Source organism: Procambarus clarkii, chromosome 9 (assembly GCF_040958095.1).
Source record: "Procambarus clarkii isolate CNS0578487 chromosome 9, FALCON_Pclarkii_2.0, whole genome shotgun sequence".
NCBI lineage: Eukaryota > Metazoa > Arthropoda > Malacostraca > Decapoda > Cambaridae > Procambarus > Procambarus clarkii.
This window is the reverse complement of record NC_091158.1, coordinates 20,866,346-20,888,312: the sequence shown is the minus strand read 5'-3', so window position 1 is coordinate 20,888,312 and position 21,967 is coordinate 20,866,346. Positions and strand designations below refer to the sequence as shown.

Here is a 21,967-nt window from a genome sequence, read left to right as displayed (position 1 = left end):
AGGTAAAAGGGATAATTTTAATAATCGGGAATCGTTTCCCAATCATTTCTGTCCTGCCCGGGAATCGAAACCAGAATCCCCGATTGTCAGACGAGAACGAAGTCACCTATGATGTAAGATGAAGAATTTTTGCAATGTTCTTAATTTTGATTTAACTGTAAAAAAGAGAACTGCGCATTTATCGACCGAATGGCCTCATTAACCTGGATTTTACTATCAATGTATAATGCAGTCAATGGAGTAATATGATTAGTGGTTGCGTGAAGTTAACATGACGTCTACTTTAAATGGTGCAACATTACTGGCGAGGCAGACCCGGGATACCAAGAGATGGGGGAAACACCGGTAAATGTCACTCGCTGTTTTAAAGGTTAGAGAGAGCGGTGCAGCGGTTAGGTGAATATTGTCCATGATGACCATTGGCACCTGCATCACCATTGACAACTCTGGTGGAAGAAACAGTAGCAGCAGCTGCAGCTACAGAAGTATATCTAAGCGTCACCAGCAACAGCAACAGCAGCAGCAACAGCAGCAGCAGCTCCAGTAGCACCGGCAGCAGAAACAGCTATAACACTAGCAGTAAGAACATCAAGAACATGAAGAACATGAGTAGTGTGAGCAGTAGCAGCAGCAACAACGGTAATATGAGAAGTAGAAGTAGCAGCATCCACAAGAGCAGCGACAAGGCCAACAGCGCCTGACATCCCAACAAAGGTCGGGGGTCGTGGGAGAAATTATGTACCGGTGCGGGTCTCCCAACAATCTTTCTATTGCTGGGAATAAAGGCACGCATTTGCTAGTTTAAGGTGTAGTGGCACTGTTGTGCACTCTTGCTGAGTGATGATTGTGGCCTGCTAATGTAAGGGGGCCTGGCAGCTCAGTGGACAGTGCTCGGGATTCCTAGTCCTGAGGTTCCGCGTTCGATCCCCGGTGGAGGCGAAAACAAATGGGTAGAGTTTCTTTCACTCTGATGCCCCTGTTTATCTAGCAGTAAATAGGTACCAGGGAGTTAGACAACTGCTACGGGCTGCTTCCTGGGGGGGGTGTAACAAAAAGGAGTCCTGGTCGGGGACCGGGCCGCGGGGACGCTAAGCTCCGAAATCATCGCACGGTAATGTCCTGGGAATGTTTGCGTTGACTGCTATTGTCGCCTCTATATCTCTTGGCACTGCCCTAAGCGAGTGTTGCCCATCACTGCCTCAGTTATCATATCTCACTTTCCAAGGTGGATGTTGTGTGGCACTCAGTATGGTGTTGTGGGACTGTCTATGGTGGTTGTCCAGCACTATCCTAGTTGGTTGTGCGCCAGTGTCCACGGCGGGTGTAGTCTTGTGTTCAGGAAATAATTTAAACTTATATTTTAAATAATATTTTAATAAATAGATTTATAATTATATATAATTATACATATTATAGATTTATAAATTTTAAATAAATATAAATAATTTAAAGAAATAATTTAAACAGGGAGATTGAAGAAATCGAACAGACTGAAGCATTCCTATCAGACTGAAAAAGGCAACTAGAACAGAAAGCAATTAAAGAAATAAAGAAAAACACAATATTTCTTCGCATATGCTAAATCAAAAGCAAAAACCACTGCCAGTATTGGACCTATTCGTATCAGTGAAGGTTCATACAATGAGGATGACAAAGAAATTAGTGAAATCCTTAAAAAGCCGTGTGAAGACATGTTTAGCACGCCGATACACAGCATGAAAGTGGTTGATTCGGACAATTTCTTTGAGTGATATCCAAGCACCTGTAAATATAACTGTTATCAACACGAGCGTGGCAGATTTTGAAAGAGAAATATGCCTGTGCACTCAGCCCCAGGTCCAGACTTATGGAATTCAATATTTATGAAGAAATGCAAAGTGCTAGTAGCACAGGCACTCAGTATAGTGTGGAGGAAGAGCTTGGACACGGGGAAGATACCAGATGCGTTGAGAATAGCAGACATAGCCCCCTCTACACAAGGGAGGTAGCAAAGCATTGGCAAAGAATTAAAGAGCAGTTGCACTAACGTCCCACATAATAAAAGTATATGGGAGAGTGATCAGGAGTCTAGATTCATGGAAACCAATGACCTCCACAATCCAGGCCAACATGGATTTAGAGCAGGAAGATCATGCCTCTCAGAGTTGCTTGACCATTATGACAAAATCTCTTAAGCATTAGAAGAAAAACAGAATGCAGATGTATACACAGATTTTGCAAAGGCATTCGACAAATGTGACCATGGAGTGATTGCACACAAAATGAGATCAATGGGGTATAACTGGTAAAGTAGGACGCTGGATACTCAATTTCCTGTCGAACAGAACACAAAGAGTAACAGTCAATCCAGTAAAATCGAGTCCGAGCGCAGTTAAAAGCTCTGTACCTCAAGGTACAGTCCTTGCAACACTGCTGTTCCTTATTCTCATATCAGATATAGACCAAAAATACAAGTCACAGCTTCGTGTCATCCTTTGCAGATGAGACATTGAAAAACTACAAACGGACATTAACAAAGTTTTCGATTGGGCAGCAGAAAATAACTTGATGTATAACAGTGATAAATTCCAGGTACTCAGGTACGGCAAAAATGAACATCTGAAACATAATACAGGGTACAAAACACAATCGAATCGGCCCATAGTAGGAAAACAGCATGTCAAGGATTTGGAAATAATGATGTCCGACGACAAAACGTTTAAGGAGCATAACCAAGCAAGTATTGCATCAGCCAGAAAAATGTTAGGATGGATTACGAGAACCTTCAAGTTCAGAGATCACATCACAATGGTTGTACTCTTCAAATCACTTGTGTTGTCCCGTCTTGAGTACTGCTCAGTACTCACTTTCCCCTTCAGAGCAGGAGAGTTGCTGAAATAGAGCAGTCTCCGTGGTGTAGTGGTAAGACACTCGCCTGGCGTTCCGCGAGCGCTATGTCATGGGTTCGTATCCTGGCCGGGGTGGATTTACTGGGCGCAATTCCTTAACTGTAGCCTCTGTTTAACGCAACAGTAAAATGTGTACTTAGATGAAAAAAACGATTCTTCGCGGCAGGGGATCGTATTCCAGGGACCGTAGGATTAAGGACTTGCCCGAAACGCTACGCGTACTAGTGGCTGTACAAGAATGTAACAACTCTTGTATATATCTCAAAAGAGGGAATACAGAGAACATATACGGCACGCATAGACGAGATAAAGCACCTAAATTATTGGGATCGTCTCAAAGCTCTCCAAATGTACTCACTCGAAAGGAGACGAGAGAGATACCAAATAATATACACATGGGAAATACTGGAGGGCCAGGTCCCAATTCTACACAGTAAAATAACAACGTACTGGAGTGAACGGCATGGAAGAAAATGCAGAATAGAACCAGTGAAGAGCAGAGGTGCCATGGGCACAATCAGAGAACAGTATAAACATCAGAGGTCCGCGGTTGTTCAACGTCCTACAAGCGAGCATCAGAAATATAACAGGAACAACCGTGGACATCTTCAAGAGAAAACTAGATTGTTTTCTTTAAGGAATGCCGGACCAACAGGGCTGTGGTGGGTATGTGGGCCACTCCAAGCAACAGCCTGGTGGACCAAACTTTCACAAGCCAAGCCTGGCTTGGGGAGTAGAACTACTCCCAGAACCCCATCAAGCATGGTGGGTGTAGTGTTGTGTCCAGGGTGGGTGTAGTGTTGTGTCCAGGGTGGATGTAGTGTTGTGTCCAGAGTGGGTGTAGTGTTGTGTCCAGGGTGGGTGTAGTGTTGTGTCCAGGGTGGGTGTAGTGTTGTGTCCAGGGTGGGTGTAGTGTTGTGTCCAGGGTGGGTGTAGTGTTGTGTCCAGGGTGGGTGTAGTGTTGTGTCCAGGGTGGGTGTAGTGTTGTGTCCAGGGTGGGTGTAGTGTTGTGTCCAGGGTGGGTGTAGTGTTGTGTCCAGGGTGGGTGTAGTGTTGTGTCCAGGGTGGGTGTAGTGTTGTGTCCAGGGTGGGTGTAGTGTTGTGTCCAGGGTGGGTGTAGTGTTGTGTCCAGGGTGGGTGTAGTGTTGTGTCCAGGGTGGGTGTAGTGTTGTGTCCAGGGTGGGTGTAGTGTTGTGTCCAGGGTGGGTGTGGTGTTGTGTCCAGGGTGGGTGTAGTGTTGTGTCCAGGGTGGGTGTAGTGTTGTGTCCAGGGTGGGTGTAGTGTTGTGTCCAGGGTGGGTGTGGTGTTGTGTCCAGGGTGGGTGTGGTGTTGTGTCTAGGGCGGGTGTGGTGTCCAGGGCGGGCGGGTGTGGTGTCCAGGGTGGGTGTGGTGTTGTGTCTAGGGCGGGTGTGGTGTCCAGGGCGGGCGGGTGTGGTGTCCAGGGTGGGTGGGTGGTGCGGGCGGTGGTGGTACATGTAGACGACAATGCCATCGTTACACCCGGCCAGACCCAGGTGGTGGCTGTGCAGACTTGAAGCTGAAATGCGCGTATACTGGCCAGGCGCACGCGCTCAACACACCCAACACTTCCCCTCTCCCCCCACCATACACAGCCCCCCTCTTCCCCACCATACACGGCCCCCCTCTTCCCCACCATACATGGCCTCCCTCTCCCCCCACCATACACGGCCCCCCTCTCCCCCCACCATACACGGCCCCCCTCTCCCCCCCACCACATACACGGCCCCCCTCTCCCCCCCACCACATACACGGCCCCCCTCTTCCCCACCACATACACGGCCCCAATCTTCCCCACCACATACACGGTCCCCCCCTCTCCCCCCACCACATACACGGCCCCCCTCTTCCCCACCACATACACGGCCCCCCTCTTCCCCACCACATACACGGCCCCCCTCTTCCCCACCACATACACGGCCCCCCTCTTCCCCACCACATACACGGCCCCCTCTCCCCCCACCTCATACACGGCCCCCTCTTCCCCACCACATACACGGCCCCCCTCTCCCCCCACCACATACACGGCCCCCCTCTCCCCCCACCTCATACACGGCCCCCCCCTCTCCCCCACCTCATACACGGCCCCCCCTCTCCCCCCCCACCACATACACGGCCCCCCTCTCCCCCCCCACCACATACACGGCCCCCCTCTCCCCCCCCCACCACATACACGGCCCCCCCCTCCCCCCACCACATACACGGCCCCCCTCTCCCCCCACCACATACACGGCCCCCTCTCCCCCACCACATACACGGCCCCCCTCTGCCCCCACCACACACGCCCCCCCTCTCCCCCCACCACATACACGGCCCCCCTCTCCCCCCACCACATACACGGCCCCTCTCTCCCCCCACCACATACACGGCCCCTCTCTCCCCCCACCACATACACGGCCCCTCTCTACCCCCACCACATACACGGCCCCTCTCTCCCCCCACCACATACACGGCCCCCCTCTCCCCCCACCACATACACGGCCCCCCTCTCCCCCCCACCACATACACGGACCCCCTCTCCCCCCACCACATACACGGCCCCCCTCTCCCCCCACCACATACACGGCCCCCCTCTCCCCCCACCACATACACGGCCCCCCTCTCCCCCCACCACATACACGGCCCCCCTCTCCCCCCACCACACACGCCCCTCTCCCATCACAAAACATCCACCATGGAAAGTGTCACAAAACATCCACCTTGGAAAGTACCACAAAACATCCACCATGGAAAGTACCACAAAACATCCACCATGGAAAGTACCACAAAACATCCACCTTGGAAAGTACCACAAAACATCCACCTTGGAAAGTACCAAAAAACATCCACCTTGGAAAGTACCACAAAACATCCACCTTGGAAAGTACCACAAAACATCCACCTTGGAAAGTGTCACAAAACATCCACCTTGGAAAGTGTCACAAAACATCCACCTTGGAAAGTGTCAAACATCCACCTTGGAAAGGCAAGTGTAACAATTTTTTTTTTTATTTTTTTTTATTTTTTTTTATTATTTTCTACAGACGTGGCCACACATTTACAATGCTAACCAGCATATATACATTTTCTTTTGTCCTCCATGGACAGGGTTATAGATGTGTTAAACATATAATTCAAGGGTTTATTGAACAATCAACCACTGATGGTCATTCGCTGCTTTTAAAATGCTAAGCTAACCTACATACGTAAATACATAGATACACAGATTTACGTATGCCCTACATAAAGTATTCGATGTGTCTTTTACATAGTGTCATTAATGTGAGTGTAACAAGTGACTCGTTACGATGTCCGTCGGCGTCACGTCACGTCACAAAATGTCAACATCTTATTCCATCTAACCTTTATAAGATTCTCATCCTCTGCTTGTATTCTTGTAAGTCACTCACTGATGTTTACTTAATAAATTTCCTTCCTTTGCTATCCTAATCTCTGATCAGGTGTACACGAAATGCCAACGTTCAGGTGTGCGCGCGCGCGCGTGTGTGTGTGTGTGTATTATATATAAAATATTTTATATGCGAACAAGCCTGAATGGTCCCAAGGCATACATGCAACTGAAAACTCACACCCCAGGAGTGACTCGAATCCATACTGGCAGGAGCACTATGCAACTAGTGTACAGGGCATCTTATCCAGACCATCACGACCAGACAAAAGCTGATGGTAACCGAGGCTATTTCCCCATCAGCCCGCCGGCACTCTGATGGTAATCTTGGGCATAGTATTTTATCAAATCATCTCATTCTTTGGGGCACACATGAGGAACACAAATGCGAACAAGCCTGAATGGTCACCAGGCATACAGACATACATGCAACTGAAAACTCACACCCCAGAAGTGACAGAAGTGAAGATTTTTTCCCCATCAGAAGTGGCTGATGGGGAAATAGCCTCGGCTACCATCAGCTTTTGTCCGGTCGTGATGGTCGAGTGGATAAGATGCCCTGTACACCAGTTGCATAGTGCTCCTGGCAGTATGGGTTCGAGTCACTTCTGGGGTGTGAGTTTTCAGTTATATATATAAATATATATATATATAAATATATATAAATATATATATATATATAAATATATATATATATATAAATATATATATATATAAATATATATATATATATATATATATATAAATATATATATATATATTATATATATATAATATATATATATATATATATATATATATATATATATATATATATATATATATATATATATATATGTCGTACCTAGTAGCCAGAACTCACTTCTCAGCCTACTATTCAAGGCCCGATTTGCCTAATAAGCCAAGTTTTCCTGAATTAATATATTTACTATAATTTTTTTCTTATGAAATGATAAAGCAACCCTTTTCTCTATGTATGAGGTCAATTTTTTTTTATTGGAGTTAAAATTAACGTAGATATATGACCGAACCTAACCAACCCTACCTAACCTAACCTAACCTATATTTATAGGTAAAGTTAGGTTAGGTAGCCAAAAAAAGCTAGGTTAGGTTAGGTTAGGTAGGTTAGGTAGACGAAAAAACATTAATTCATGAAAACTTGGCTTATTAGGCAAATCGGGCCTTGAATAGTAGGCTGAGAAGTGCGTTCTGGCTATTAGGTACGACATATATATATATATATATATATATATATATATATATATATATATATATATATATATATATATATATATATATATATATTAGTAAACATACTTGAACTGATGTACATGTAAGTAAGAATACATAAATACATATATTCTTACACTCTTCAAAACAAACAAGGTAAGGTGAGGGTTGTGTGTTGTCGAGTGTAAGTGGGAGGAGGATTGTAAACTTGCAGTGTGTAAGTGAGAGGAGGATTGTAGAGGAGCGTGTATTAGCCTTCACTTGTCCCTCGGGGCGGTTACAACACGACTCCAACGGCAGAATAAAGATTTTTTGCACTTAGCATTATTGTTTAGTAGGCTGACACACGCATGGCTTCGTTTACATTCACTTCTGTTAACGAAAGGTTGTAGCATGGTAGCTTTAAGAGGGCTGATGGTAATATTTGTGGTGATGGGTATTGTGGTAGCTGTAGTAGGGACGATTGTGGTAGCTGTACCTGTACCACCACCACGATCCTGTGATGGTGGTGATCGTGGTAACTGTTGAGATGTAGTAAGGGCCAGGTGTGAGCCACACCAACAGTGGATTGCGCACACTTCGTCATTGATTACCTATAGTGAAGAGTCCAGAGGACCCGCTTGGGCCTCCCTCCCTTTCCCACCTCACCAACCCTACACACTACCCACCCTGGGCAAGTCCACTCACGTGCATTTGAAGTCACAATAACGTGGAACAAAAAATGTTGACCAAACCACACACTAGAAAGTGAAGAGACGACGACGTTTCGGTCCGTCCTGGACCATTCTCAAGTCGATTGTGAGGCAGAATCGACTTGATAATGATCCAGGACGGACCGAAACGTCGTCGTCTCTTCACTTTCTAGTGCGTGGTTTGGTCAGCAAAGGTCCACTCACTCCACCTTCCCTGTTGATGGCACGCGCACAGGCTACGCACCACCCCCCTAATCCATTCACTACCTGGAATCCTTTCGCCTTTATTCGCCATTTATAACCTGTGATATTTTCTTCTTTATCCACCACCTGTGATGTTATCGACTTGACCCACCGCCACTGATCCTCTAGCCCTGATCCACCGCGGGCTGTGAGGCTCTCGCCCTGATCCACCGCGGGCTGTGAGGCTCTCGCCCTGATCCACCACGGGCTGTGGTGGATCTTGTCTTGATCTACCACGGACTATGTTGGCTCTCGTCCTGATCCACCACGGGCTGTGGTGGATCTTGTCTTGATCCACCACAGACTATGGTGGATCTCGTCTTGATCCACCACGGACTATGTTGGCTCTCGTCCTGATCCACCACGGGCTGTGGTGGATCTTGTCTTGATCCACCACGGGCTATGATTCTTCCTCCTGTCGTATTTGGGAACATAAGTCTCACGATTTCCAACATTTTTGTAGTCAGTGTGGTCAAGTGGTTAAGGATCCAGGTACGCCAAGGTGCACAATGCTCCTGGCTTCCTGTCTGGGTTCGAATCCTTCTTGGTTGTGGAGTTTTCAGTTGCATATTAGCTTGGGGACCATTTCCCAGAGAAATGGGAGAGGAAAATGAACGTTTCGACCGATAAAAACCGAAAGGCGATTAAAAACCAAAAGATAAAAGCAGTCTGGTGTTGACAACCGCTTTTATCGGCCGAAACGTTCATCTTCCTTTCCCATTTCTCTGTGGATTTTCCCGCATATATATATGTGTGTACTCGCCTAGTTGCGCTTGCGGAGGTTGAGCTCTGTCTCTTTGGTCCCGCCTCTCAACCGTCAATCAACAGGTGTACAGGTTCCCGAGCCTATTAGGCTCTATCATATCTACACTTGAAACTGTGTATGGAGTCAGCCTCCACCACATCACTTCCTAATGCATTCCATTTGTCAAACACTGACACTAAAAAAGTTCTTTCTAATATCTCTGTGGCTCATTTATGCACTCAGTTTCCACCTGTGTCCCCTAGTGCGTGTGCCCCTTGTGTTAAATAGCCTGTCTTTATCTACCCTGTCGATTCCCTTGAGAATCTTGAATGTGGTGATCATGTCCCCCCTAATTCTTCTGTCTTCCAACGAAGTGAGGTTTAATTCTCGTAGTCTCTCCTCGTAGCTCATACCTCTCGGCTCGGGTACTAGTCTGGTGGCAAACCTTTGAACCTTTTCCAGTTTAGTCTTATGCTTGACTAGATATGGACTCCATGCTGGAGCCGCATACTCCAGGATTGGTCTGACATATGTGGTATATCAACCCGTTCTCGCAAATTTAATAAGTCAATATTGACTTATTAAATATGTGCATAGGTGACATAACATAATAGTTTCCCTTGAAAAGCTTCATAGAAAACACCGACCTTACCTAACCTACTTAGTATGTTAAGATAAGCATCTTATTGCTTCGTAATTACAATTATTACCTAACCTATAATAGGTATAGGTTAAGTAATAATTGTAATTACGAAGCAATAAGATGCTTATCTTAAGATACTAACAAGGTTAGGTAAGGTCGGTGTTTTCTATGAATCTTTTTAAGGGTATCTATTATGTTTAGTATATCACCTATGCACGTTGTTAATAAGTCAATATTGACTTTACGAATTTGCGAGAACGGGTTGGGTATATAATGTTCTGAAAGATTCCTTACACAAGCTTGTAAAGGCCGTTCTTATGTTAGCCAGCCTCGCATATGCCGCAGACGTTATTCTTTTTATGTGGGCTTCAGGAGACAGGTCTGGCGTGATATCAACCCCCAGGTCTTTCTCTCTCTCTCTGACTTTGCACCATAGCCCGTGTTACTTGGAACTTTTTGTTCCAGGTAGCGAATCTTTAACAACAACTCTCTGACTCTTGAAGTATTTCATCTCCCAAATGATACCTTGTATCTGGTCTCCTGCTTCCTACCCCTATCTTCATTACATTACATTTGCTTGGGTTAAACTCTAACAACCAATTGTTCGACCATTCCTGCAGCTTGTCCAGGTCTTCTTGAAGCCTCAAGCTGTCCTCCTCTGTTTTAATCCGTCTCATAATTTTGGCGTCGTCAGCAAACATTGAGAGGAATGAGTCCATACCCTCTGGGAGATCTGGGAGAGAAGATTGTGTGTGTGTGTGTGTATGTATGTATGTATGTATGTATGTATGTATGTATGTATGTATGTATAATATATATATAAATATATATAATATATAAATAAATATGTGAACAAGCCTGAATGGTCTCCAGGCATATATGAAACTGAAAACTCACACCCCAGAAGTGACTCGAACCCATACTGCCAGGAGCACTATGCAACTGGTATCTACAGGAGACCTTAACCACTCGACCATCAGTGACGGTACAAAAGAGGATGGTAGCTGAGGCTATTTGCCCATCATCCTGACGGCACTTTGATGGTAATCTTGGGCATAGTTATTTTATCAAATCGCCTCACTTTGTGGGGCCACGTGAGCAACACAAATGCGAACAAGCCTGAATTGTCCCCAGGCATATATACAACTGAAAACTCCACACCCCAGAAGTGACTCAAACCCATACTGCCAGGAGCATTACGCAACTGGTGTACAGGAGACCTTAACCACTCGACCATCGGTGACCGTACAAAAGATGATGGTAGCCGAGGCTACAAATTACCTACTTAAGCTCATCTGTTAGAGTAAGGACCTGACCTTGTTACTTGTTACTATGCATGCTAGTGGCTTTACAAGAATGTAAAATCATCAATGCTATGTACTCTCATAAACCTAATGTATCTTTTAGTATATTTATTTATTTTATTTATTTATAAACTCTATCATGTCTCCACTGTTTTAACATATCTCAACTTTTTTATTCTCTCTCCCATCCCTCTCCAACCTCCTTTTTTTTCCTTAATCCCTCAAAATATTTAAAAGCATGGTCCGAATATTTATGGCATTTTCAGAGATTATGAATGAGGTGATACGATCGAAGAAAAAGTCAGCGAGCACAGATTGGCGTGTTCTGGTGGTGGACCAGCTAGCCATGCGCATGGTCTCCACATGCCTTAAGATGCACGAAATTTCTGCTGAGGGCATCACAAGTGAGTTGTGCTACCTCCCAATGTTTTCTTTATTGTTGGTGTTGAGCTTTTCAATTACTAGCAAATACTATAAAGTACTTTTAAGATAGTCTTCTAAGTACTGCACTATAAAACTTTTCTCAGTTGCTTAATTTTTTCAGTATGAATTTGTCTTTTTGTATTTCATGTACAGTATCTTGTGTTGGAAACAGTTTTATGTTTTTCCAGAATGTTATTTTTGTTCTGTATTTGTAATTGCATGTGGCTCACAGCTTTTTCTTGTTGTGCTTTTTTGTATCAACACATGTTTGCTTTTTGGGATTAATTTGCTGTGAGCCTGCTTACACATATACAATACAGTACTCTACTTACATTCTAATATTCAGCAGACTTCAGCTTTCTTGTGTAAGAGTGTGTTAAATATTGTAATCCCACTAAAATGAAATATTAGATATTAGCTACCATTATTATTATTATTATTATTATTATTATTATTATTATTATTATTATTATTATTATTACGGTATATTAGCTACCAAGCTAATATACCTATGTGCGCGCTCTAGAAGGATGCATGGCCAAGGATCATGTCAGTCCCTCTCTTGCGCACCTTTATACCTTCCACTTCACTACTGTATAGTTGACATGTGAATTTCCATTACCTTGCTCAATAACTTTGCCTGCAATTACAGTCCTATTCATTCATAAGTACCATGACTTATTAATTGTATTTAAAATTTTTAGACACTAAATTACGGCATAATGTTTGCATTTTTTATTTCTCTAGTCATAACTTGTATCAGAACTGCACTTGGGTGTGCATTCTAGTCATATTCATCAATAAATGGAGTTCGAAATGTTCCATGGGCACATTAAGCACATTCTGGTCCTTCACCTGCAGCTGTAATTACACTACATCACCCTTTTTTTTTTTGGAAGGGGGCTATTTACTGGTACTACCAAAATTTCAAAATTTTTCTTATAGCAAGTGATACAATACTTGTTCATGCATGTGGATGTATTTAGACACATGCATAATGTATAAAAATGATTTTGTATGCATATAGGTGATAATTACACACGACAAACAATCACAAACACAGAGGCAGCAAAATATTTATTGTACTGTGTCATCTGTTAAACTAAGACAGTCACCATGAGCTGGCCCTGAAGTGCTTAATAACTGTAGTTAATGCCATGTTAACAGTAGTAGACTGCAACTGTTGATAAACAGCAGCCAGACCCCCAGGCTATAGTTGTATGTTTATCATTGGCAAATGACATCTGAATCCTCACACATAAAATTAAAAGGTTTAACTTTTTTGTCGCTTCTAAGAACATAAGAACAAAGGTAGCTGCAGAAGGTCTATTGGCCCATACGAGGCAGCTCCTATTTATAACCACCCAATCCCCTAAGATTCTCTTTCCACTGCTGCTTTCAATTTGTCACAAACTAAACTGATAGGCATCCTTTTTTTTTTCTCTCAAAAACAGAGCTCTGCATTCCACATGCCTTCCCAGTTACAACCACATTTTTCTAATAAATTGACCTTCTCATGGTAAGGAAGTTCCTCTTTTCCTAGTAACGAGATGTGTTGGATGTATATGATACTCGTATAGGATGCTGATAGAGTGGAATATCAATACCTGATACATTGAACACACAAGAAATATTCATTTTGATGATGATATAGTTCTACTCAACCAAGGCTGCCTGCTGGTACATTGGCAGTACTTGCTGGCCTGCCAACAGCATCACATTATTTATCTTTAAGTAGTACTAGTGATGTTGAATATCTCATGACCTTGATGCAGAGGTTGCGTTTAGCTACACAATTCTTTCCGAAATATCTTATAGCTCTTACAAAAAATTTCTTGTATTTATTTTTTTTTATATCTCATTTGTTTTTCTTTAATTAAAATTAATGCTCTTTTTCATAGTTAATTTTAATCATTATACCACTCATTTTTTTAATTAATTTGATCTACTGCATCAGGTGACATTTTCTTCTTCAGTATTGTCACCAAATGGCTGCAGCTACCAGGTCCAAACTCATGTTGAAACTTTATATTTTTTTAACTTGTAAAAAAAAAGTACAAAACACAGTAACATAGTAAAAAAAAAAAAAACCCTAAAGTGAATGCTCTTGATTATCACCACAGAAGGGTTAATATATACAGGGGAGCTACAATTAAAGCAAACAGAATGTATTTATATACAAATTTAACTCATTCTTGCACTATATGTTACTTAGTTCTATTGTCTGATAAATTCTTGAGCTATATTGACTAGTATAGATTCCCTGAATATCACTAGATAAATCTTTAACAATTCTTATTCCTTCACATATGAGACTGATAAACCAAAACTTATGTTGGTAGATATCAACAACATCTCTGTAGCCAATACTAAGTGGGAGTGTGTACAAATACTGTACTGTACATGTACACACATTTTTACGTGAGTGTTTCTAGTGACATAATACATTCCTAAGTATCTGGAATTGTGTACATGTGCAATACTTTCATTTCAGTTGTGGAAGATATCAACAAGAGTCGAGAGCCACTGCCAGCGTTGGAAGCAATCTACCTCATCCAACCCACCAAACTTTCCATAAGTAGCCTCGAACAAGACTTCATCACGTCCAATAAAGCCAAATACAAAACCTGTCATGTCTACTTTACAGAAAGTGAGTATGTGATGCAACTTAATGTTGTAGAAATTATAGTGAATGTTATGTAGAGATTATCTTGAGATTATCTTGAGATGATTTCGGGGCTTTTTTAGTGTCCCCGCGGCCCGGTCCTCGACCAGGCCTCCACCCCCAGGAAGCAGCCCGTGACAGCTGACTAACACCCAGGTGCCTATTTTACTGCTAGGTAACAGGGGCATAGGGTGAAAGAAACTCTGCCCGTTGTTTCTCGCCGGCGCCTGGGATCGAACCCAGGACCACAGGATCACAAGTCCCGCGTGCTGTCCTCTCGGCCGTCCGGCTCCCATTTGTAAAGTGAATAAATATTATCATTGGTGATAAATGAAAGGAAATTTGTTTAGTTATTTGCATTACAAAAAACACTCAAATGTGCATTACTCACCCATAGCCCGACTGTAACATGGCATACCTTGCTAACCCTAGTGTACACTACATGTGCAACTTGGTATCTGCGCTGAAATTGGATGATGAACGAATACCAGTTTGTCTTCAGGAAGAACTGAAAAGTATTTACATGCTTCACCATTATGACATTTAAACTGAACTGGTTGCTACTCAAGTGGCTGATGACCTCCCTTTTTGATGATGTCTGTTGTGTAATAAAGTGCTGAGTACGGTACAGCGGGAGATCATTATTCTCTGGTTATGTGGCTCATTTATTTGCCTTATTCAATCCAACATTAATGATGAAAATATGATGAGGCTTTTGTAATACAGTACTGTTTATTTTATTATAAAAAGTATACATACAAAAATAATTCCTTGTAGACTACAATACATTTTAAATAGTGCCTTATTAAGCCCTTACAAAAGTATAATTTTTCACAAAATTATTCTGATGGTGTTAACTATGAAACAATTTCCAATTATTAGTATGTACACAGTATTATGTATTATTATGCTCACAATTATAAAGTACAGTGGTACCTTGGAATACGAGTGTCCCTGTATACGAGTTTTTCGGAATACGAGCAGGATTTGCTCAGAAAATTTGCCTCGGAAGGCGAGGGTTGCCTCGGAACACGAGGGTGTTGATACACGTACAGGCCGACTAGCGCGTGGTGGCACGGCGATCGCGCCCAGTGACTATCCTGCCTAAATTCTTCACAAGGATTTAGTTTTTTTTTTTTTTTTTGGCCATTTAAGCATAAACGTTATTAAATATCTTGCCATGGGTCTCAAGAAAGCCATTGGTAAGGTTCAACTTAAGAAAATAGCTGAGAGTAGTCAGGAGAGGATGTCCCTTCTTGATTAAGAAAATGTGTGAAGTATGGAAAGAACTGCAAAGTTTTGTTGAAAAAACTCTCACAGATAAAGCTGTAGCAGGCCGTTGCATTGACCTTTTAAATGACAATGAGATGTCTTACTACAGACAAGTGATAAAATGTAGGGAAAAACAAGTGTCTTTAGATAGATTCTTAGTAAGACAAGCAAGTCCTAGTGGTATGCAGGCAAAATGTGCCAGTGTGTGTACACCAGTGAAGTCCTCATTGCCTGATGTTATAATGGAAGGGGACCCCCCTTCCAAATAATAACACCTCTCCTCCTCCTTCCTCCTCACCATCTTCCATACGCCAACAGCAGTCATCAACAAGGGTAAGTAATAACTTGAACATAGTTTTGTAGGTTTATTTAGATGAATTGGGTACAAAATTTAGTTTGAAGTGAGGTTTTTGGGTAGTCAGGAATGGATTAATTAATTTCCCATTATTTCTTATGGGGAAATTAGCTTCGGACTACGAGTGTTCGGAATACGAGCTGTCTCCAGGAACGGATTAAACTCTTAAACCGAGGTACCACTGTACACAGTTAATAATATAAACCTGGATTTATATTGGCATAATTCATTGACATAAAAGATTTACCAAATTGTTGGAGCCCATGGTTACTACTGTGGTTTGTGATATTTTGGATTAATTACTTGCGTTCTTAAGATATTCCATAATTACAGTATATATAAAAATCAATTACATGTACATGTTTTTTTGTTACAAAAATATTGTCAGCACAAAGAATCATTAATACTGCAGTTGCCAAATATTTATATATAAACTTTTATTTTATATTTATATATTCAAAATATAAATTATATTTATATTTAAATATTAAATTTGTTTAGTGAATCATAATAGACTTTGGGGAAGCTGTTGTTTGACAATTTTGAGTGTTAATGCTTATAATTTTTAGTGTTACAGGTAATTATTGTATGCTTAATATTAATACACAGCATTGTCTTATCCCTAGCATAATATCCCACAACATACAATATAAATATAATTTTGTTTTTGATGCTCGGCCTCCGAACTGGGGGGTGTAAGTTGCCGGCGAGGGGGGTCTGGGGCTTTTCCCTTCTGGTCGGCGGTTTTGTTTTGTATTTGATACTCGGCCTCTGAACTGGGAGTTGAGTAGTTGGTGCGGGGGTCCGGGGCTTCCCCTACCCCTCACGGCGATGGGAGAGCTGCACGAACAAGCGGTGCAGCGGCGGTGTATGACATTTGCTTGTTTCCTTGGGTGTTGGGGATGTTCTGCCCGTCTGTTTGGTCTTCGGTTGCATTTTCTTGCCACGTGGGGTTTGTTTCGTTATGCCTACCTTTCTGGGTACTAGCCCCAGTTGATGGCAGACATGGAATGCCCCAATAACATGGGGGGGGGGGGGGTTCCATATGCCATTGCTTCCTGTGCCTCTCTGAGGGTGCAAGGTTCTGGCTCATGGTTGCCAGTAGGCTGAACTTCAATTGACTGATGCCGCCAGACTTGCATATCAGTCAGATAGCTCCAGCGAGCCTCCGGGGCTCACCCGAAAAATGGCGTTTCATTACATTCAGCGCTGTTTTTTGTCTGTGCTGTTAAGAACAATTATTGTCCGGTTCTTGCAATTTTTTGTTAGCTCGTAACAAAATTAATTTGTCAAATTGCATGTTGCTTTCCTTATTTAAATTTTATACTTGAAGACCTGGGGCCTGACAGCTGAGTGGACAGTGCTCAGGATTCATAGTCCTGAGGTTGATAGTTCGATCCCCGGTGGAGGCAGAAACAAATGGGCAGAGTTTCTTTCACCCTGATGCACCTGTTCACCAAGCAGTAAATAGGTACCTGGGAGTTAGACAGCTGCTATAGGCTGCTTTCTGGAGGATGCGTAACAAAAATGATGCCAGTTCTAGGACCGGGCCACTGGAACGCTAAGCCCCGAAGTCATCTCAAGATAACCTCAAGACTTTTTCTTTCCTTCTTTTGTCCCCTTACCATGATACAATAGCTGCTTGCTTACCCTGGTAATAGAAACAGACTTGACTATTGCCTTTTTGACTGCCACACATGTATATCACATTGTATAGGCCTATGCTGCCCAACTTTGTATGTAAGAAGTAAATGTAACTTGCAGGAATGATGTGTGAATGAGATTAGGTTGAAAGGAAGACGAAGTATACTATTGTGATGAAGGTAAATTGTGTATATCGGTTTTTATAATATTTACAGCAATATGGAGATACAGTATGCTATATGCATTCATTTGGAGTTCACTCTGATACATATTTAATATTAACTAGGCTACCAGTTATAAGTGGATACAGGAATAGATATATTATTTTTAGTATTACTAAAGTAATTTTCCATCGACTAATTCAGCTTTTCTCTTACAGCTTGTCCAAATGAATTGTTTAATGAGCTATGTAAACAACATGTTGTCAAGTACATCAAGACACTTAAGGAAATCAACATTGCATTTTTACCCTACGAAAGCCAGGTATTTATTATTTTTCCCAGATCTGGTATCGGTTGTCTGTCTCACCATTTTATATATGAGGTCAAACAAAAATAGAGAACACTGATACCATTCACTATTGTCATCATCACGGGTCAGCACACGTGGTCAGGCATTATTATTCGAGCCCAGCATTAAAATTGGTGCAAAATAATACTGTACAAGACAAATTTGTTGGTTTCTATCTTTTAGATGCTTTTTATTCCTCCAATTTTTCTCTTTCTAACTTTCTTTGTTTCATCCTTCTTGTCTCTCTTCTCTCTCTTTTTTTTTTTTTAACTATACAGTACTTCATCTTTCTTATGCCTTCCTCCTTGTTCTTATGCCTTCCTCCTTGTTCTTATGCCTTCCTCCTTGTTCTTATGCCTTCCTCCTTGTTCTTATGCCTTCCTCCTCGTTCTTATGCCTTCCTCCTCGTTCTTATGCCTTCCTCCTCGTTCTTATGCCTTCCTCCTCGTTCTTATGCCTTCCTCCTCGTTCTTATGCCTTCCTCCTCGTTCTTATGCCTTCCTCCTCGTTCTTATGCCTTCCTCCTCGTTCTTATGCCTTCCTCCTCGTTCTTATGCCTTCCTCCTCGTTCTTATGCCTTCCTCCTCGTTCTTATGCCTTCCTCCTCGTTCTTATGCCTTCCTCCTCGTTCTTATGGCTTCCTCCTCGTTCTTATGGCTTCTTCCTCGTTCTTATGCCTTCTTCCTCGTTCTTATGCCTTCTTCCTCGTTATTATTCCTTCTTCCTCGTTCTTGTTCTTATTCTTCCTCGTTCTTATTCCTTCCTCCTCGTTCTTATGCCTTCCTCCTCATTCTTATGCCTTCCTCCTCATTCTTATGCCTTCCTCCTCGTTCTTATGGCTTCTTCCTCGTTCTTGTCCCTTCTTCCTCTTGTCCCTTCCTTTCTCCTTTCCTCACCCCCTTCTTTACTCTCCTTCCTGACTCATCCTCCTCCTAGCCATTGTCCATTTCTCTTCTTGCTCCTTGCTTGTCCTTTCCTCTTCGCCCTTTCATTTTCCTTTCTGCCTTTTCTATTTACCTTGCCTCTTTCTTTTCTATGGCCTAATTTTGTTTGTGTTAAATTTGTGTTTGTGCCTCCTTAATTCTCCTCTATTTCTGGTACTTCTCATTGCATCTTGCTCAGCCTGCTCCCTGACTCTCTCATTCTCCTCTGTCACTTTTTCATCCTCCTCTGTACCCCCTTCCTCATCCTCCCCTCCTGCTCCCTTCCTCATCCTCCCTCCTGCTCCCATTCTCATCCTCCCCCCTGCCCCATCCTCATCCTCCCTCCTGCTCCCATCCTTATCCTCTCTACTGTCCCTTCCTCATTCCGTCCTCTGCCCCTCACTACCCATTTCTCATCCTTTACATGTTTTTACCCTTTCCATATCCTTCCTTTTCTGTAATTTTTCATTCTTTAGTCTTGCATCCATTCTCTCCCTCCTGCTTCCTTCTCCTCCTCCCTTGCACACATTTCCATACTTGTTGCATCTTCTACCTACCTTCAAGTGATTCCATGGATCATCATCACTGCCACCTTGTCTTCGACCTGGTTAATGGCTTCATTAGCTGGGTTTCATTTGTTCAACATTTCCTCCAATTCCTCAACCTTATCCTTTTGATAACCCATCAGAGTGCTTTACAGGTACAGTATACGAAGCTGATGTTTAACTTGTTGCTGTCTGTGGTGATAATTTTCAATATTTGCTGTAATGTCTGTAGTTCATTAATCCTAAGTATTTTGTTTCAAATCATTGTCTCCTTTGTGTCTTGTTAAGTTTAATGGGGAGGATATATGTTTTAAGTCATCAATAATGATGATGGAAAGAAAAGCTTGAGACTTAACATTATAACAACCTGTAAAGATTACATAGTGTAATATGTGTCATTGATAATGGCTGGAATGTGTGTATGGATGAATGGAGTGTATTCAACTTAATCCTACATGAAGTTTTACTTTCATTACAAGTTCCGCTATTAAAAAGGCACGTTATTAATGTTTAAATACTGTGTGTATATTTGTACAGGAGTTAATGGAGTGTATCATTCTTAATGTATGCATATGAGCAAAGTTCTGGCAAAGAAAGAGGGGTAAAACAGTAGAACATTGTTGGTGTATGATTCAAAGGGGGAATTTGTTCAAGTAAATTTGAAAATAGTACTACAGTATATAGTGAGACGAGGAGGAGAAAGAATGGTGAAGTAATTAATTGGTTGTCGTAACAATATTGAAACATTATTTTGCTACTGAAGAGCAAGCCACCCAATCTTGAGGGGTTTATAAAAATTGTACATTTGTACAGCTAGTTTATTGGCATATGGCTTTATTTTTATTCTGTTTTTACATATGAATGCTCATAAATGATTACCGTGTGGCATAGGGTAAAATAAAAAGGAATGCATAATAATGATGCTGCTGCTATGCAGCACTACCTCTCACCCTGGAGGCAGAGTAGGTGGATGGATGGATGGATCAATGTGACTATATAGTACAAGAAAATACTTTTGTACATCTGTCTTCTATTGTATGTTGTTTGTACACCTATCAGATGTTGAATGTTATTTGCCTTTATATGTAAATGATATGATAAAAATATATTGCATAAAATTAGATTTTTTATTAATTTTTGGAGGATGTTGCAATATTTAACTTAATGTGAATAAAATCCCATTTCCAATGTTATCCTTGGGTAAAAATTCAATAATAAAACAATAATAATAATAGAAAAAATCATTTGGTGCAATGAGATAACTCGAACCAGGAATAAGGGGACTCCAGTGTGTGCACCTTACCCCTGTACCACGACGGAGTATTAATTATACAACCTGTGAATTCCGTGGAATCCCAGGTTGTATAAATGACTTACACCATGTCATGGTACAGAGGTAAGGTGCATGGCTGGGAGTATCTTGATTGCTAGTTTGAATCACCTCATTGCTCCAATTAATTTTCTCATTGATATGTATCATGTTGGTGTGATTTTTGTGTAAATAATAATGATCCTCGTTATAATAATAATAAATAGGTTCGAATCCTCATCACGGCTCCTGTGAATTTTCTCAATAATAATAATAATAATAATAATAATAATAATAATAATAATAATAATATGCAACTTGTGCATATTGGAGTGCATGAACATGCCAGATGGTGGTAGGTTTTACCATTTACTATAACTGTTAACAATGCTTGTAAATATTGTATTTAGTAAAGAACTCTCAACTTTTATAGCTACAGAAAGTTGCATGTTGACAAAAAAGGCTCTGGGTTTGTATTAAATAATACAGTGTGTTAAAACAACAAATTAAATAATTTAAGTATAGAACACTATTTTTATTTTTGTAAACAAAATTGCCTTCAGCATAGCATGTTCCTTGTCCAAATGTTGTGCCATTAGTGTCTTTACAAAATCCTCAGGAGCCATGTGGGTGTACTTTTCAGAACTGCACTGCATCTGGGTGATGAGGCCTTCATATATCTTTGCCCTCTTACATCCTTTTGTCTAAGCTACCTTCACTAATGTTATGCATAATGTTATCCTTCAACAGGTGTTTTCATTGGACTGTCCCAAGGCATTTCCATCATATTACAGTCCTTCTCAAGCCCAAACTAGGCAAACCACACTGGAGCGAATGGCTGAGCAGATAGCAACTGTTTGTGCCACTCTTGGCGAGTATCCTGCTGTAAGGTAATGTATTTTGCCACTATATTCTATATATATTGTATAAATTTAGTTTTAATATAGATGTTTGGAAGCAAAGTAACATACAAGATTAAGAAGTGCATCTTTTATATATATATATATATATATATATATATATATATATATATATATATAAAAAGATGCACTTCTTAATCTTGTGTGTATATATATATATATATATATATATATATATATATATAATATATATATATATATAGAGTCATACGCCAGCATGGTGACTGTCCTGGGTCAGGGAGGCCTCCCG

The 21,967-nt window shown here is 41.7% G+C and overlaps 1 protein-coding gene across 3 annotated transcripts in view; it reads left to right on the top strand.

The window, feature by feature from the left end:
• Rop (Syntaxin-binding protein Rop) overlaps positions 1–21,967 on the top strand; it is an 82,172-nt gene that overhangs the window by 33,718 nt on the left and 26,487 nt on the right. For all 3 annotated transcript variants that reach the window (XM_045755118.2, XM_045755117.2, XM_045755119.2), the window contains 4 exons: positions 11,418–11,555; positions 14,069–14,224; positions 17,890–17,993; positions 21,548–21,687. In XM_045755118.2, the coding sequence (XP_045611074.1) occupies positions 11,418–11,555; positions 14,069–14,224; positions 17,890–17,993; positions 21,548–21,687 (538 nt within the window). The remainder of the gene's footprint in view (positions 1–11,417; positions 11,556–14,068; positions 14,225–17,889; positions 17,994–21,547; positions 21,688–21,967) is intronic.